The sequence below is a fragment of the Diabrotica virgifera genome, chromosome 2 (assembly GCF_917563875.1).
Source record: "Diabrotica virgifera virgifera chromosome 2, PGI_DIABVI_V3a".
NCBI lineage: Eukaryota > Metazoa > Arthropoda > Insecta > Coleoptera > Chrysomelidae > Diabrotica > Diabrotica virgifera.
The window spans coordinates 255,081,486-255,101,459 of record NC_065444.1 but is presented as its reverse complement, the minus strand read 5'-3'; the positions used below and the strand labels follow the sequence as shown (position 1 = coordinate 255,101,459).

At 34.1% G+C, this 19,974-nt stretch overlaps 1 protein-coding gene across 1 annotated transcript; it reads right to left on the bottom strand.

The window, feature by feature from the left end:
* Positions 1 to 17,920: 17,920 nt before the first annotated feature.
* LOC126880965 (piggyBac transposable element-derived protein 3-like) lies at positions 17,921 to 19,505 on the bottom strand. Its single transcript, XM_050645047.1, has 2 exons — positions 18,102 to 19,505; positions 17,921 to 18,007 (listed from the first exon to the last, which is right to left on the bottom strand). Exons 1-2 carry the CDS (start codon positions 19,449 to 19,451, stop codon positions 17,921 to 17,923), a joined length of 1,437 nt encoding a protein of 478 aa, XP_050501004.1. The 5' UTR covers positions 19,452 to 19,505.
* Positions 19,506 to 19,974: the final 469 nt, after the last annotated feature.

The window sequence follows — 19,974 nt, the reverse complement described above, 5'->3', positions numbered from 1 at the left end:
ATTGAGGGCAGGAGAGGCCCTGGATAGTCCGTTCTTTAACGGTAAAATATTGCAAAACCTCTAAATTTTAAAGAACCGCTTGGATTGACATGAAATTTGGCATACACATAGCTAACAAGTCAAAGAAAAAAAGTGATATTGTGCCGATATGTGCTTTTGCCCTGGGGGTGGTTTTCACCCCCTCTTGGGGGTGAAAAAATATTCGTCCAAAGAAAGTCGAGAAATAGGTAAACTGGCTAATTTTAAGTAACTTTTGTTCTATAGAGTTTTTTCACTAAGTCAATACTTTTCGAGTTATTTGGCGTTGAAAATGTTCATTTTTTCAACAAAATAACCACGCTTTTAGACGGTTTTTCGCAAATAACTCAAATAGTAAGTATTTTGTCGAAAAAACATTCGTAGCAAAAATATAACTTGTAAAAATTTTAAAAAAATGTATATATGACGCCTCTATACCTAGTAGAAGCAGAGTTATAGCTAATGAAAAATAGGTTCATATTCGTCAAATTCCAAATGGAATACTTTAACGTGAAATAACCAAAAATTAAGCACATTTCCGGGGAAAACTCATTACAACTTATTTAAAGTGTTTAAAAAAAGCTTCCTTCATCTTTGTTTAATAAAAAAAAATTTCTAGCATCAAAATTAAACAAGTTACGCTCAAAATAAAGTTAGTCCCTTTTGGTTTTGATAAAAAAATCGAGTAAATCACCCCCTAATTAGTATCTTAAATGAACTTATTCGTTACGACTTCACAAGTTTCTTGACTCGTGTATATATTGTTTATATGGTCTGTAAGTTTCATCGGTTCAAAGTCCTTATTATTGAAAGGGCTGTAGTTAAAAGGGGTTGAACGAGTCACTGATCACGAATGTATGCAAATTTAGAAACACCAAATCTTGATCAATTTTTGTCTAACAGAAAAACAAAAAAATACATGATATTCAGAAAAGCAAATCTGACTTTTTTTGTTTTTCGGGATTTTTGGTATCTCTAACAATTTTTAAGTTATTTTGAAAAAAAGCATATTTTTCAAAATTTAAATTTTTAAAAATTTTATTTTGAAACCAAATTTTTTCAAAAATAAGCACTTTGAATTGATGAAACTTACAGATCATATAAACACAACATAAGTAAAATAATTTGTGGAGCGGCAACGATTAATTTCATTTAAGTTACTAATTAGGAGTGGTCTTCCCGATTTTTTTTTGCAAAAACAAAAGGGACCAACTTTATTTTGAGCGTAACTTGCTTAAATTTAATGCTAGAACCTTTTTGTAAAAAACAGAAATAAAGCATTATTTAAACACTTTAAAAAAGTTTTAATAGGTTTTCCCCAAAAAGTGCTTAATTTTTTGGACATTTCACGTCGAAATATTCTATTTAAAATTTGGTGAATATGAATCTATTTCTCATTGGCTATAACTCTGTCTCTAGCTATACACCATCTTTTTTATAGGCTGTATTTTTGCTACGAACATTTTTTTCGACAAAATACTTACTTATTGAGTTATTTGCGAAAAACCGTCTAAAAATGTGGTTATTTAGTCAGTTTACCCATTTCCGGACTTATTTTGGACATATATTTTTTCACCCCCAGGGCAAAAGCACACATCGGCACAATATCACTTTTTTTCTTTGACATGTAAGCTATGGGTATGCCAAATTTCATGTCAATCCAAGTGATTCTTTAAAATTTAGAGCAAAAACCGTGAAAGAATGGACTAGGACGTAGACGTATATCCTGGCTGGCCAATCTTAGGAAGTGGACTGGTCTAACGTCAACTGATCTATTTCGAGCTGCCGTAAATAGAATAAGATGGGTCAATGTGGTCGCCAACATCTCCAGAAGATAGGCACTTTTAGAAGAAGAATAAAAATATCAAAAAATAACAAAAATTAGAGGTAAATAATGGGGATGAAGGTTTAAAGGTAAAAACGTTTTATCACAATTAAGATTTTATCAAGATTGCCGGCAAAACTACAAGTTCCATGGAAAAAAATAAAGGCGCATTCTCACAGTTCGATTTTAGTGGATCAACTTTAGTGGATCAACTAAATCGGTCAAGTTTTTGTTCACATATTTCAAACAAAACTGAGGCAATTAGTTTTAATAAAATAGCTCCAGTTATACGTAAAAGTATAAATATTATTAGTAATTTACTGATTCAACAACTCACAAAAAGTGACGGAATAAAGAACATAAAAAACGTCGTGTCTGGACAGGAAATTGGATTAAAAGAAGAAATGAATGTGGTGTTCCAGAAATTTTGCTAAACTAACTTGCTTTGTAAGACAGGGATATAAAAATTTGAACATAAAACTCTCTGACCGCTTTAAACTCATTTAGTTGATTTGAAGAATAACTTTTTACGCAGTATTACGCAGTATAGCATTTTCACATATTCACAAATATACGTGGTGTCAGCCACATAGAAATCTGAAAAGTATAATAGACTATGTGATTCAAATGCAAAGATCACAGCTGATAATTAATGGCATAAGGGTGAATAGGGGGCCTGAATTTGGATCAGACCTCTTCATGGTAAAAGCTAATGTATATATTCCATATCGACAGCAGCAAAGCAAAGACTATCAAGAACAAACCGAAGAAAAATTGATAACACCAAATACAATCTGCAAAGTCTGAGACAAGAATCTGTACAATTTCTGTATAAATGGAGACTAGCTGCAAAACTAAACAGCATAGTAGATAGAAACGCACATGCGTTATACGAGGAGGTAAAGAAAGCCATTCAAGGGGCAGCATAAGAAGCGCTAGGAAAAAAGGAAAACATAAAAGGGAATACCCAGAATGGTGGTCACAAGATCTAAAATCCTTGATAGAAAACCAAAAGAAAGTTTACCAGACATGGTTAGTTTCACAAGACGGTGAAGATAGAAAGATATATGTCCGATTAAACAAAGACGTGAAAAGGAAAGTTGCAGAAAGAAAGAACGAAATGTGGGGAATGAAATGCGCTGAATTGGACAGATATATGGGAGGAACGACAGTATCTGAAGCTTGGCAAACCCTTAGAAATTTAAGAACGGACAAAAAGTATAATACTGACTACAGTTAATTAAAATGGAACAATGTGAAGAGCATTATAAAATGTTACTAACAGAGGATAGACCGGGACTTATAGAAAACACTGAGTCTGATCAATAAGTACAAATATAGAAATGATCACTAAGTAACAAGTTAGGAAAGCTATGAAACATATGAAACATGAGAAAGCAGCGGGACCTGGAGGTATACCTATAGAACTGGTGAAATATGGCTCATATTTGCTAATAGAGAAAAATTACAGATATTTTCAATAAGTGTCTTATAAAGGGAGATACTATCCCGAAAGATTGGGAAATGGCTTTTATAAGTTCAGTACATAAGAAGGGATGTAAAATAACATGTAGCAATTATAGGGGTATTAGTGTAACCCGTTCTGTGGGTAGAAGAATCGAGAAGTTTTTCCCAGAAATCGAAGAGCAAAGCGGATTTCGCGCCGGACGATCCTGTTTGGACAATACCTTTGTATTACAGCCATTGGTAGAAAAGAGAATGGAAAGAAATTTGACAACTCATCTAATGTTTGTAGATTTGGAAAAGGCTTACGACAGTGTGCCAATAAACAGGATGTTTAAAGTGCTCCAAGAATCTGGTTTAGATAACACGTATGTAAAAGCTCTTGATAACATATACAAAAAATCGGTTAGTAGGATAAAAATAGGAGACAATTTATCAAAATCCTTTAAAATATCTAAAGGTCTAAGACAGGAATGTTGTCTCTCTCCTACGCTGTTCAAAATGTACATATAAAAAGCGCTACAATTATGGATGAAAAAGTGCTCGAGAATGGGAATAGAAATTGGAGAGGACTGCCTGTATACTTTGCTATTTGCAGATGACCAAGTACTAGTGGCAAATTATGCAGAAGACATAACATTCATGACAAGAAAGCTAACCGAAGGATACACTAAATGGGGATTAAAAATAAACATAAAACGGAACATCTTGTAGTTAGAGGAAAACCAGAAAATATTCCAGTGGAAGACGGTATTATAAATAGCTCTAAAGAATATAAATATTTAGGAACTGTTATTGCCGAAGATGGTAGCACAGAAAAGGATATCCATTAAATAATAATTCAAGGACGAACAGCTATCCAAAAATTAAATTCTATATTATTGTCAAAAAATATCAAGATGACAACAAAAATAAATCTCTATCACAGTATAGCAGAACCAATCACAACATATGGAGCAGAATCTTGGCAGATAACATAAAGAAACAGAGACAAACTGAAAGCAGTAGAAATGGACTTTCTACGAAGATCGTGCAGATTCTCTCGATTAGACCACATAAGCATTGACAACAGAATTGAATTCCAGCAGCTGATTTGGTATGGACACGTAAAACGCATGAAAAATGAATGATGGCCAAGAAAGATCTTAGACTATACTCCAACAACTAGACGAAGATGACGCAGACCCCGTAAATCTTGGAAACAAGGAATAATGGATGTCACCAGCATGCTCGAGTAACTGCAAATTTAGCATACTTGCTTCCCACACTATAAGGAGGGGGCATTACAAGAAAGACTGGCTTGATGAACTATTATACCTAGCGTTTGATGATTCGTGAATCTGCCGTGATTTAAACGATTGATTCAGCAATATTGTGCCGATATGTACGTCATAATCGAAAGGGAACGATTAAATTTGATTAGGGTCAACCAAGCGAAACTTCTATCGAGGGAGTATATTATCCATTTACGCTACGCAATTAGCACCCAAGGAGATGCAGCTAATGTTGAATGATGTCGGTTGACTGTTCTACCGACGACGTATACAGGTGGCCTGCGTTGTCTGCATGAATATGCACATGCACAAGACGCAATGACAATGTTCATGATTACGGTGTAGCTCACAGCATAGGCGCCCATACCCATGGGCAGGGAGGGCCGTGACTCCCCTCTGGCGTTTTGGGTGCTTTAAACTATATATTGTCATCCAATGTATACAAAAAGTAATGTGCAACAACTTCACGTCTGGCCCTCCTAAAAATGTTTATATGGTCGCCCATGGGCTCACAGAAGTAAGATTTCTTTTGGGACTTTGACAAATCTAGTAATCTGAATTTTTTTGTTATTATAAGTCTATATAAAGTAAACCTTTACGTTTTCTGCAAAGACTTCGGCTCCTTTTTTAAGAATTAACAATTTATATTAAAAACTCTTTTTCGATTCGAAATCGAAAACATTTTTTCGATTTTTCGCTCACAAAAAGCGTACCAAAAAAAAGTTGATTAATAGCAAGCTGAAAATTTGTTAGGTAATAGCTTAACGGTGTTTAGCCGGACAAACTTTGATGTCTGGGAACACTGGAACAGCGGAAGTTTTAATTGTGGAACAGGTTAAAAATTTGAAACGTCAGCCTACGAAAACGTTCCATGTATTTTGTAGGACAGAACTTCCAATTGATTTGTTACCATTTCATTAAACTCTCATGCAAAAATCAGACTGGTGTTTATCACCAACTGGGCATTTTAATGAGTGGAACACGAAGTTTAATGAGCGGAACACGAAGAACATGTCAAATGACAGGAATCACGTTGGTTAGTAATAGCAGTCTGATAATTGCATGAGAGTTTAATGAAAGTGTAACAAATCAATTGGATGTTCTGTCCAACAAAAAACATGGGACGTTTTCGTAATCTGACGTTCCAAATTTTTAAACTAGACATCGTTAAGCCATTAACAAATTTTCAGCTTGCTATTAATCAATTTTTTTGGTACGCGTAAGTAAGTTTTGGTACGCGAGATCCAGGTCTAAAAGTTTAATATCTGAGATAAAATGTTTAAAACTGGTCGTTCAAAACATAAAAAGCTATAAAATAGAGATTGCAAACTAGTGAATCCGATATGTGAAACAATTGTGTATTTAATGATAGAAGTATATAATTTGGACAACATATACTGCACATATAAAGGTTCAAACTTAGATATGAGGCCAACTCAGATTTTGCCTTTTATAAAAATGGCGGGGATTCAAAATGGCGACTATACATATGTGACTAATAGCACGATAACTTTTGAACGAGACTTCAGATTTCAACCAAATTTGGTATATAGGTTCTTTTTTTGATGTATAAGATCGAGGTCTTGAACCGGAAGAATCGGTTTACCAGAAGTTGTGTTTTTCCTGGTTTTTATATAAAAATATGCTGTTTTTTGAATTTATACTTCTTTAGGCGCGATTGAGAGTAAAATTTTTTATAAATCTGCGCGCATGCGCACACAGACAGTATGACGTTTAGTTGCTAATCTTTCAAATTATGTATCAGCGCAAATAAGCCATTAAAATAATATATTAGTGTTTTTTAGTAATTGTATTATTTATTATAATTTTGTGTCTTTGGATTTGTCTTCCTTGGGCGTAAAATAATAAAACATCTATTTTTATATTTCACTTGTCACCGTGATGTGTAATTATGTATATCTGAAACGTCAGGAACATGCGCCTTGATGGCCTGGTTGGTAGAGCATTGGACCAGAGATCGAGAAATCGCGAGATTGCGGGTTCAAATCCCGGACGATTCATACTTTTTTCTTTTTTTTTTTAATATTTGGCATTTGGTTAATTTTTGGTAATTATTGTTAATTTTTTGTATTGTAACTGTTAAGTATATTTATTTCGTTGAAATTATATAATAGAAGTATAACTTCTTACGTGCGTACAAAGTACACAAACATTCTTTTTTTTTTTCAATTCTTTCACCCTGTATGTATTAATTTTTCAAAAAGTTAATACCGACATTGAAAAGAGCGTAAAAATATTTTTTAGGAAATGTTTTTAACTTTTTAGTTATGTTAATTACCATTTAATAAATGCAAAACCTATCTTCGCATGTACCTATGTGCGGCAGATTCGTGCAAATATTATAAGAATTATTGTGCATTTAATGGTAGAAGCATATAATTTGGACCACATATACTGCACATATAAAGATTCAAATTTAGATACGAGGCCATTTCAGTTTTTGTTCCTTTTACAAAAATGCCGGGCATTCAAAATGGCTACTATACCTATGTGACTAATAGCAGGATAACTTTTGAACGAGATGTCAGATTTCAACCAAATTTAGTATATAGGTTCTTTTTTGATGAATAATATCGAAGAAGTCTTGAACCGAAAAAATCGGTTTACCAGAATTTGTGTTTTTACTGTTTTTTATTTGTTTTTTTTGTTTTTGTTTTTGGGGGTTTTGGTGGGGGCATCTACAACGACTACAGAAAGAAGTACCAGTTAAAAAGATATGGGAAACGAAGGTGCAGGGAAAAAGAAGTAGAGGAAGACCGAGAGAGACATGGAACGAAGTGATGGCAAGGATTCTTGACAAAAAAGGAATAGCATGGAACGAAGCAAAGGCGATGGCACAGGACAGGAAACAATGGAAGAGATTTGTGCACTGTTAACATAGCACACGTTAATACCTACACCCGAGAGGGTAGAAGGTCTAAAGATTATATACTGTTTTTTATGTAAAAATATGTTTCTTTTTCGATTCTTTCACCCTGCATATATAAATTTTTTAAAAAGGTAATACCGCCATTGAGAAGAGTGTAAATATATTTTTTAGGAAATATTTTGAACTTTTCAGTTGTGTTAATTACCATTTAATAAATGCGTAACGTATGTTCACATGTACCTATGGGCGGCAGATTCATTTTGAATGCCCGCCATTTTTGTAAAAGACTAAATCTGAGATGGCCTCATATCTAAATTTGAATCTTTGTATGTGTAGTATGTGTGGTCCTAATTATATGCTTCTACCATTAAATGCACAATAATTCTTATATTATTATATGCACGAATCTGCCGCACATAGGTACCTACATGTAAAGATATGTTATGCATTTATTAAATGGTAATTAATATAACTAAAGAGTTCAAAATATTTCCTAAAACATATTTTTACGCTCTTTTTAATGGCCGTATTAACTTTTTGAAAAATTAATAAATACAGGGTGAAAGGATTTAAAAAACAATAAATTTTTACATAAAAATCAGGAAAAACACAACTTCTGGTAAACCTATTCTTTCGATTCAAGAACTCGATCTTATACATCAAAAAAAGAACCTATGTACCAAATTTGGTTGAAATCTGAAGTCTCGTTCAAAAGTTATCGTGCTATTAGTCACATATGTACAGTCGCCCTTTTGAATCCCCGCCCTTTTTGTGAAAGGCAAAATCTGAGATGGCCTTCTATCTAAATTTGAACCAATATATGTGTGTAGTATATGTGGTCCAAATTATGTGCTTCTATCATTAAATGCACAATTCTTATAATATTTGCACGAATCTGCCGCACTAAACAGTTGTAAACTTAATTTGTTGCTTGGTAAACTGCAAAATAAAGCAAAATTTTATAACTTTGGTAAAATTAATAGGTAGTTTTGTAATTTTACCTCAAATATTAACGAACAAGCAAGAGGATTGCACCATACACATATCCTTTAGTTAGTCGAAAGAATTTAACAATAATTACAAATAAATGATTATATTATTTTTTATGTGTCGAGATTCCTGATCCCGAAACCGATCCGTACCTACATCACGTTGTAATTCATGGCCCGTATGGCGCTATCAATAACCAATCACCGTACATGCTTCATGACAAGTATTTCAAATGTTATCTACGAAAATTACCACGGAACTGATCACGGACAAGTTCATTAGCTACTATATAGAAGTCAATCAAGAAATGATAACGGTCGTACACCGAAAGTTAAAGACCAAACAATTTCGTGGTCGACAACTATCGAATTGTTCCATAGTCTACGCTGCTTAAAAAGACTTTCAAGTAACAGGGCAACGTTATGTATTTCAATCAGGCCCGCCGAGTGGGCAGTACAGCCGATACATTTTACCGATTTTATTAGAACTTTAGTACTGAGATGCTACGTATTCTCTGTCCTGTTTCTTGCAATGTGTATCAGAGATTGTATGTCGTTAATCCCTGTCTATTGCCTTATGTTTCGGAGCCAGGACATTTTCGTGCGTCTTATTCCTCTCTTGCCTTTAATTTTACCATCGATTATAAGTTAAAAGAACTGGTATTTTGCGTTTCGCATAATGTGACCCAGATGCCATTTCCTCTTCTTGATGGTTTCGAAAAGTTAGCGTTCTTGGTTGATTCTCTTAGGGAGATCTACATTTACTTCTACGGACTCATCTACAGACTTTCGCCGTCCATGGTATCTTTAGGATTTTTTTTAAGCTCCATTTAATTTACAATCTGTTATCACTCGTAACAATAAGTAAATTTTATGACAATTATTAGAAGAACAAATGACATGTAGGAATTCTCTCCAGTGAGAGACTTCCTTTAATATAATTAACAAACTAAGTTAATAATGTAGTGGTAAATGTTAATTAATTTTATTTAAATCTGTTTAATAAGTCTGTAGGCTTAAAACGCTTTAGTCGACGCACTTCATCGTTGTCATTAAACAGTTCGCGCACTAAGTGATTAGAATGAGCACTAGTTTTGTTTTTGTATTTTTCACTGTACTTTGTGACTTCAGTTTTTACGGATTGAACTTGTAGGTCTTTTTCTATTATGCTGTTCGAAACATACCACGGAGCATTGACTATAATTCGAAGAACTTTGTTCTGGAATCTTTGTAGGATTTCTAGGTTTGAATTGCTATCAGAACCCCATAATTGAATTCCATACGTCCATATTGGCTTCAGTACGGCTTTATATATTAAGAGCTTATTTGTGAGATTTAATTGTGATTTTCTGCCAATAAGCCAGTAAAGTTGTCTTAGTTTGAGACCCAATTGTTTTCGTTTTGTAAATATATGTGTTCTCCATGTTAATCTTCTGTCAAGATGTAAACCTAAATATTTGACTTCATTTCTCTGAGTAATCATTTGATTATTTAATAACACTGCTGGACATATACCTCTTCTTGGTGTAAAGGTAACATGGGTTGATTTGGTCTCATTAACTCGAATTTTCCATTTTTTTAACCATGCTTGGATATTATTAAGGCTGGCTTGTAAGTTTCTTGAGGCAGTTACTGGATCATGATGTGAGGCGAGTATTGCAGTGTCATCTGCGAAGGTTGCTGTTATTGTAGTTCTTGAAGTTGGTATATCTGCAGTAAAAAGCTGGTACGTCATTGGTCCTAACACGCTACCTTGCGGTACTCCTAATTTTATTTGGTGTAATTCTGAATATTCTGAATGGTATTTAACTGAAAAGAATCTGTCAGATAAGTAAGAATTTAGAAGTTCATAATACGGATGAGGCAATAGGTTTTTTAGTTTATAGAGTAGACCTTTGTACCAGACTTTATCGAACGCTTGGCTTATGTCAAGAAACGCTGCTGAGCAATATCGCTTATTTTCAAAGTCTTTGCTGATATGTTTTACTAGTCTATGGACTTACTCTATGGTTCCATGTTCTTGTCTAAACCCAAACTGATGTTCTGGTATGAGATTTTTGCTATTTAGGATACGGCGATAAAGCCATACTTCGAAGGCTTATAATCTGTTCATATCCCTCGTTTTGAATATCCAGTCCTCTACGGTCCATAGCAGCACCGACCATACGTAGTACTTATTAAACCTTAGTCTCAGTTGAAGATCGAACTCTGAGCAGGTCAGTACCTTCCAGAATTTTACTAAAGCTTGTCGAGCTTGCTCAATGCGACATTTTACTTACCTGTCTGATGCCCAGTCTTTTAAAAGCCACGTTCCCAGGTATTATCTCGATGACGTTAATTTGGCATTTGAAACATTTTTGAGGGTACTGACGTACCATATTGACATATCTTGTCCAATGACTAATAAAATAATTCGCAATGAGCCTGAAAATAATTGGGTAACAAATGATATAGTACAGGAGGGAAATGATTTGAGAAGTCTTTTTTGGCTATAAAATAACCTCCAAAATATAGAAATGCATATGAAATATAAAGAAAAATAGAAGCAATATGTCAAATTAATCGACGAAGCAAAAAAGAGTTTCTTTCAAAATAGTTTAGAATATAAGAATACTCTACAACAGAAGCAGAAGTTTATATGGCGCACGGTAAATAACAAAATAGGTAAGACGGTAAAACGTAATAATTGTGACAAAATCCAACTTGCTGATAAAATTATCACAAATAAATATGAGATGGCAAACGCTTTTGTAGAGCATTTTACTACTTGCCCTAAAAATAAAATCATAGATATTTTTGAAGATTCCAATTTTGATCATTACGCTACACAACATGTAGATAAATCATTTTATTTTTTTCCTGTAGATGAATGTGAAGTCAGAGAGGTTATTGGCCCCTTGAAAAATGTTACCTCAGTAGGTATTGATTGTATATCGACTAAATTGGTAAAGTGTATTAGTGAATATATAGCGAAACCACTTGCACACTTGATAAATTTATCAGTGGCCCAAGGTATCTTCCCACATAGTTTGAAGGTAGGAGTTGTAACTCCAATATTCAAGAGTGGAGATAATTCTGTTTTAGATAATTATAGGCCAGTTACGGTACCTACTGTTTTGGGTAAAGTTTTTGAGAAATGTGTATACAAAAGAATGTATAGCTTCCTTAATAAATACAATATATTATGTTCTAACCAACACGGATTTCTGCCTGAAAGATCAACAGAGGGTGCTACTGCTGAATTACTCAGTTTCATTCACAATGCACTGGATCGGGGTGATTTTGTGGGTGCACTTTTCTTTGATCTTTCAAAGTCATTTGATACTATAAACGTAAGAGTTGCTATATAGAAGTTAAAAAATATTGGTTTTCGGGGTCAGTTCTCATTATGGCTGTCATCATATTTACATTCTAGGAAAATTCTTGTTAAACTTAATGACTGTCGATCATATTATGGTGATGTTGATATTGGAGTTCCTCAGGGTTCAATACTGGGACCTTTAATATTCATATGCTATGTTAATGATATGCCCAAATATGTCAGATCAAATAACATATTGATGTATGCAGATGACACAACTATTGCTACATCTGCTTCAAGTGTTGAGGAATTAACTGTCTTACTAAATGTTATATCAGAAGACTTTACAGGATGGTGTAAAAAGAATGCTTTGGTTGTTAATGCTAAAAAGACCACTAGCATGCAATTCTACTATAGATCTAACTCAAGTCATCAGTTCTCTATCAAAGTAAATGATAGCATGGTTCATTCGACAACTACCACTAAAATTTTGGGTTTGTATCTAGATAGTAATATGAGCTGGGAATCTCAAACTAATCACGTTTGCAAGAAAATAAATAGTAGCTATTACGCAATTTTACAATTAAAAAGTTTTTTTACAATTGAACAGTTATTGAATATTTATTATGCAATTGTATATTCTCACTTGGCCTGTAATATAAATCTTTGGGGTAGTGCTGTGAGTGCTGCAAGAGTATTTGTCTCTCAGAAAAGGATAATTAGATTAATTTTCAATTTGCCATACAGGTTTTCATGTCGACAATATTTTAAAAAATATAACATTTTAACAGTACCTTCTATTTATATTTTTAAATGTATACTGTATGTAAAATCTAATATAACTACGTTTCATTCAAACTCTTATTATCATCAGTACCACACTAGACAAAATGACTTTATAAGACTACCAAAACATAATACTGGACGATACGAAAAATCCCAGTATTATATGGGTATAAGACTTTTCAATCATCTTTGCAATGGTATTAGATCTGAAATAAACCCAAATAAATTTCCAGGCAAACTAAAATCGTACCTATTGCAAAATCGTTTCTATAGTGTAGGCGAATATATGGGTGATGTAAATAATTAATTCTATGTACTGTTTGTATTTTATCTTATAATAATTTTTAAGTGATATTTTATATATGCATATATTTGTATTTTAAACTGACTTATCCTATATCATGTAAATGATCTTGCAGGACAAATAAAGTATTCTATTCTCTATTCTATTCTATTTAAATTTGCTCACTCTTTCAATGGACTTGGTATTCAGTGTTATGGTGGAATTTTCAAGAGCATCCAAGTTTCTGGAGATAATCATGAATTTGATCATTTTGGTATTAACCTCTAATCCCATTCGCTTACTTTTTTCTCCGATTATAGTGAATTGAAGTTAGTTACAGATCGACTATGTTGTCACAAATCAAGACACCATGATCAGCATATCGTATGTTGCTGAGCAGTACTCCATTTACTTTGATTCCCATCTCTGCCTCGTCCAAAAACTCTTGAAATATGGCTTCCGAAAAAATGTTAAATAAAAGAGGAAAAGCACACATCCCTATCGAACACCCCTTCTTTTATGTATGGGTTTGGATATATCTAGAAGTGTCTATTTTTAATTACGCCGTTTGATACCAGTAGGTTTTAATAAAAATAGTTGATCTAAAAAAACATAAAGAGCTGATATCAAGTCAGACCATAACCCACTGATTGGCAAAATTAAGTTCAGGCTAAAGAAGGTTAGACAATCCAAAATTCGACATCAGGCTATTAAAAGACCAAAACACAGAACAGATTGTAAAACGGTATATACAGAAAAACTTGAACACCGTTATTCAATCGGATGTAATGGACCAGGAAATAGAAAAGTTGCATACAGTTTCACAAGACATACGTGAGAAATTCCTCAAGCCACCAAAAATAAAGAAGAAATCGTGGATGACAAACGAGATTTTAGATATAATGGAAGAGAGATGAAAGTCGAAAGATCAGGACATGTCATTATACAAAAGAATAGATAAATAGATCAAAAAAGCAATTAGAATAGCTAAGGATACACGACTAAGAGAACAGTGTGCGGAAATCCAGCAATTGCAACATAAACACGATTAATTCAATATGCACAAAAAAGTTAAAGAAGCTGCAGGCTTATACAAACCTAGAAGAATTGGGTGTTTGGCAGATAACCAAGGCAAACCACTGTTAAGTGTGGAAGAAAAACAGAATACCATTGAAGACACTGAATGCCAAACAGGACCCCCGATTACCATTGAAGAAGTCACGTCAGCTATTAAAACAACTAAATATGGTAAATCTGTAGGGCCTGATCAGTTTTAGGTAGAATTCCTAAAACTTATAGATGAACAAGGAATAAATAGATAACAACTGTATTCAACAAAATATACGTAACTGGAAAAATACCCCAAAACTGGTTAAAGTCGACCTTCATAACTTTACCCAAAAAAGTAAATGCCAAAACATGTGAAAACTACAGAACAATTAGCCTAATGAGCCACTTACTTAAAACGTTTCTGAAAGTGATACCCGGCAGAATATATAAAAAATGCGAAAGAACAGGTATCATGGACGCAGTTTGGATTCCGCGATGCCTTAGGCACCTGAGAGGCTCTATTCACTGTCCAAGTGCTTATGCAAATATGCAGGAATGGTGACTGTGACGTATATATTTGTTTTATTGACTAAAAAAAGGTGTTTGATAGAGTAAAACATGATAAACTCATAAATATCTTAAAAGAAGCGAGAGTAGATGATAGAGATTTGAGAATCATATATAATTTGTATTACAACCAAACTGCCAATATTAAAGTGGATGACCAATTGACAAAGGCAGTCTCCATAGATAGGGGAGTGAGGCAAGGATGCATCATGTCCCCGGTGCTGTTTAATATATACTCTAAATGTATCTTCGATCAAGCGCTGGGAGAACTACAGGAAGGCGTATTAGTCAATGGAGTGCGTCTGAACAACATTAGATATGCAGTCGACGCTGTAGTTGTTGCAGACAGTCTAGACAGTCTTGATCTCAATACGAAAAAAACAAAGTACATGGTGATCAGTAAGCGCGAAATATTAAATACACAGGTTTTGGTTAACCAACAACTAATTGAAAGGGTCGATAGCTACACATACCTTGGTACCAACATAAACAGCCAGTGGGAACACTCAAGTGAAATAAAACAACGCATAGGAAAAGCGAGATCAGCGTTCATAATGATGAAGTCTCTTTTCAGAAGCCAAGATTTACCTCTTGATACCAAAATCTCTATCATCAGATGCTATGTATTGTCTACGTTATTATACGGAGTAGAGGCCTGGACACCTTCCGAGGCTTCTTTGAGAAAACCCGGGGCATTCGAGATGTGGTGTTACAGGCGCATTTTGAGAATTTCGTGGGTGGATCGTGTGACTAATGTTAAGGTTCTACGTAGAATAGGAAAGGAATGCGAGATTATTAACACAATCAAAGAGCGCAAACTAGAATATCTTGGCCATGTTATGAGGAATGAACAGAGATATGGCTTGTTGCAACTCATTCTTCAAGGCAAGGTATTTGGAAAGAGAGCACCAGTGAGAAGAAGAATATCTTGGCTTCAAAACCTGAGAAAGTAGTTTAATACATCGACAACCGAACTATTCAGAATATCAGCAAGCAAAGTTAGGATAGCCATGCTGATCGCCAACATTTGGAACGGATAGGCACATTAAGAAGAAGAAGAAAAAAATATCATAAAAAAATCATTTTTCTTAATATAAATAAACTTTTAGTTAAAGCAACGGTTTAGCAAAGCAACTAAATTATTAAAAATGCAGTGCCACCTGTTAGATATCTACAAAAACTAAATTTTTCGCTCGGAAACTTAATAAGCAATAATAATAGTTATGTATGCGATATGCGATAGTTTCGTTACTCTTTTTCAGCATCAGCAAAAACTATATCTTTAACAAGAGTGTTCTACTTTCCTGTTTTAAATCTGGCGAAGAATTCGCTGGCAATTCTTTTAAATGACATTTCTTTTCATTGCTGCCTTCGAATATTAGGTAAAAGACTTCCCCCGTCTGGTAAAAGTAATTATCCGAAGTGCCTTTTACTGGTTTTTTAATTCGATCTTCAGCTTGGCTTTAACTGTAGTTAAAGTAATATTTTGAAATGTTTAGTGGCTATCTTTTAGTATGCCCGTTTATATATCCGGAAGGAATTTGACCTAATTGTATCTATAATTGTGTAATAAGCCTGGATCCCGCGTACCAAAAAAAAAGTTTATTAATAGCGAGCTGAAAATTTGTCAATAGCTTAACCATGTCTAGTCGGACAAACTTTGATATATGGGAACACTGGAACAGGGGAAGTTCTAATTATGGAACTTTCAATTGATTTGTTACCTTTTCATTAAACTCTTATGCAAACATCAAACTGCTACTTATTTCCAACATAATTCCTGTCATTTGACATGTTCTACGTAACGGACTTATTAAAATGCCCAACATATCTGTCGGACAAACATTTTTTCATATATTATTTAAAGTTTGCTATCGAATGAACTTACAAACAATCTGCTACTTTTTACAATCATAAACTTGTCAGGATGACACGTTCCACAATTAAAACTTCCCCTGTTCCAGTGTTCCCATTGATCAAAGTTTGTCCGACTAGACACGGTTAAGGTATTGACAAATTTTCAGATTGCTATTAATAAACATTTTTTTGGTACGCGGGATCCAGGCCTATGAGTTGATTATTTTCAATGAAATGCATAATAGGCCAGTCAATGATCATTTTGAAGTGCAATTCTCCTCGTCACGACATATTTGTTTGAAAATTTGGTTAGGTTGCTCTTACGCTCTACTTAACTTTGGACTTGAGCCCAGGGTTGCTTTTACTTGGGGGGTGAAAGCCACCCATTCTCGCGGTGGCTTACGTTTAAAATAGTCCGGAAATGGATAAACTGATTAATTCTAAGCAACTTTTGTTCTATAAAGTTTTTTCACTGAGTCAATACTTTTTGAGTTATTTGTTAAAATGTTAATTTTTCAACAAAAAAAAAACACGTTTTTAGACGGTTTTTCGCAAATAACTCAAAAATCGAAAATCGCTTTTCTGTCGAAAAAATGGTGTATTTATTAAGGCTGTAGAACCAGTACAAGCAGAATTGTAGCTCATGAAAAGTAGGTTCTTACTCATGGAATTCCAAATCGAATATTTCAACATAATGATGCGAAGTGAAAAATACAGCTTTTCTAAACACTTTAAAAAAGCTTTGATGAGTATTCCCCAAAAAATCTTCATTACTTTTTTGGTTATTTCACGTTTCAACAATTCGAATATAATTTAATTTTCGAATTGATTCTAATGCCTTTGTCCGTTTCTTCTCGAGCGACGATGATAAATAATTGTTGAAATCGGTTGTAATTTGTAATACCGTATGTCCTCGAGGCGCTAGATGAGGTTGGATGATGTGGACAATACAATACAGGGTGGGGCATTAGTGTGACAAAGTCCAACTACTCGTTTGTCGTAAGAGATGCAAAAAAAGTTATTTAGGTAAAAGTTGGAGCACGGATAGGACCATAACTTAAAAATATTTTTAGATATACAGGGTCACCCGTATTGCCAGGGTGACACAAACTTATGTTTTTTTAAACGGCCCAGATATGCCCATTATGTCTACTTGTGATTTTAATTATTTTTTTTCTTATAATTGTTTAATTTAGGGTAAACTAAAATATATTAGACGAAAATAATATTTATTTTTTTGATAAATATACAAAATTTTGGGCGTCCTATATGTAGGACGATGGGCACTTAAGGGTACCTACATTAACTATACACTTTTTGTATGGTATACCAAAAAACATTTGACGTGGAGTCCTTTGTCGCATTTTGAACATCTGGTGGTTGTTTTTTCATGGCAATGTGCACAGCGTGTTTGCTTATTTTGAGGAATTACCAAATGATCCATACGATCAAACCTAATGTCTAAACCTTCGGTAGATGACTTATGACCTTTCGAATGTGTTTCTTTTTTTTTATTTTGTAATAATAGCGTAGTGGCTACTCGTCTTCGGAACCTTAACTGATCAAGGTCCCCACCTCTTTGTCTATGCAACTGCCAAGCATTTTGCAGAGCTACATCAATACAGTGTGCCACAATTTTGGTCACATCTGTCTACTCCGCCCATGTTTGCATTGTACAAGTTTATCAGATGTGGCTGCGACACCTAAAATATTATAAAATGTCATGAAACTAAGCATGTTGTTGAAAATAAAAAAATAAATGCGTTTGTAAAAATAATCTAAAAAACTATAACTTACCTGAATATTTGTCCGTTCTTTTCGTGAAAATCTTTTCACCCTATGCAGGGGGTTTACGCCTACTGCATTTGAGCACAGGGTGACAATGCTGTTGTCATGCCACTTCACGACAATAATGTTCTGGTTTTCTGTTTTTTTGAAATCGAAAACGCCTCGAGCTTCCTTTTTTATTTCTTTTGAGTTTGTCAGTGGCCCATTAGATATGCGATTTTCACGTATTGTTCCGGTAGCGTTAAAATTTTTCTCCGATAGCAATTCTAACAAAGATAACGTGGAAAAGAAATTATCAAAAAATAGGTGCATCCGTTTATTAGGCCACCTAGTTCTTAAAACGTCAGCATACTCCAAAACAACAGATGGCCCTACTCCATAATCAATATACTTTTCGCTAATATTTGTGGTAGCACCTTGGTAGGGTTCCATCCAATTTACGTAGCCTAATCTACTTGCTCCTACCCAAAGTTTGTAGCCATAGCGAATTGGCTTATTGTGAATAAATTGTTTGCAGCCATGGCGGCCGTAATATGGTACCATGGCTTCGTCAACACAGTGCATTTCCTCACATTTACCAAATTTCAAAAATGCAGCATTGAGGTGATCGAACAATGGCCTAACTTTAGCAAATTTGTCGGATGTATTTATAGTGACGTTGTCAGTTAGGTGAAAGTGAGATAAAATATATTCAAATTTATTTCTTGACAAAGCTTCAGAAACCAGTACATTGTGACTGTCTCTTTCGTTTTCCCAGAACATTCTCCGCCTCGGAACTGGCACATATCCACTGAGTAATAACACTCCAATGAATGCTTTTATCTCATGTTTTTCTATTTTCAGGCAATGATTTTGTTGCCCTGCATATCGATTTGATTCGACAACTATTAGTTCCAATATTTTGTCATCAAAAAATAAAGAAAACATATCTAAAGGGGTTTGCAGAGGCATTTCTTCTTCATCGTTACTAAATTCTTCACCATCATACACCAAATCTTCGGTTTCCCATTTATAAATCTTTTTTCTCTTTATTGTTTTTGTTCTCTTTGATGGCGTTTCATATTCTTCCACTGATGGGGCATTTTTGTCATCTTTTAGATTTGAGGAATTAGAGGAAATGTTTTGCCTTGTATTATATTTATGAAAATTTATTTCAGCAGGCGCTCTAAGCTGCTTAGCAGGTAGATTATTTATCGTAAGCGTGTCTTCGTCACCAGAATCTTCATCAGTTTGAGAATCCGTGGCATTTTCGGGCGGAGAAATAGTCAATGACTCAACGTGCTCTATCATATCTTCCTCCTCCTCCAGCATAGCCAGTGCATCATTTAAAGAAAAACCCCTGAAAGTGTAAATATACATGACATATGCTAAAATATTGATATATTTTGTATAAAAGCATGTAATTTACGCAAAAATAAAGTTATGTATGTAGTACTGTTATGTGCCCAACGTCCTACATGTAGGACGCTGTGGAAAAGAGGTTCAAAAATATATTATAACATATTTGTACATTACTGTTGATCCTATATTGCTAAATATACTTCTTTTTACGTTAAAATGCACATATTAAAATATTATTTATATAGTTTTAAAAATACAAATTTTGCTTACTTTGCGAACGAAACACCATACTCCGCCATTTTCAAATTTACACAATTTTTGATGTTAACTACACAAATATTATGGTGTAACTAAACAGTCGTTTTATATTTTATTACATCGGGTGGTTCCTAGAGATCGATTATCTGTTGTCAGCATTTAGTTACTGGTCAAGAATGAGACAGGATCGGACTTGCTTCAGGCGTTCTATATGTAGGACGTTGGGCATATCTGGGTTAAACGGAACACCATGTACATTTTTACATTTTTGGGGTGTCGATGT

Coding starts and splice junctions, on each gene's coding strand:
- LOC126880965 (XM_050645047.1), bottom strand. CDS start 19,451: ATGTATATTTACACTTTCAGGGGTTTTTCTTTAAATGATGCACTGGCT. Junction 18,008..18,101: donor AAGAACGGACAAATATTCAG/GTAAGTTATAGT, acceptor ATAATATTTTAG/GTGTCGCAGCCACATCTGAT.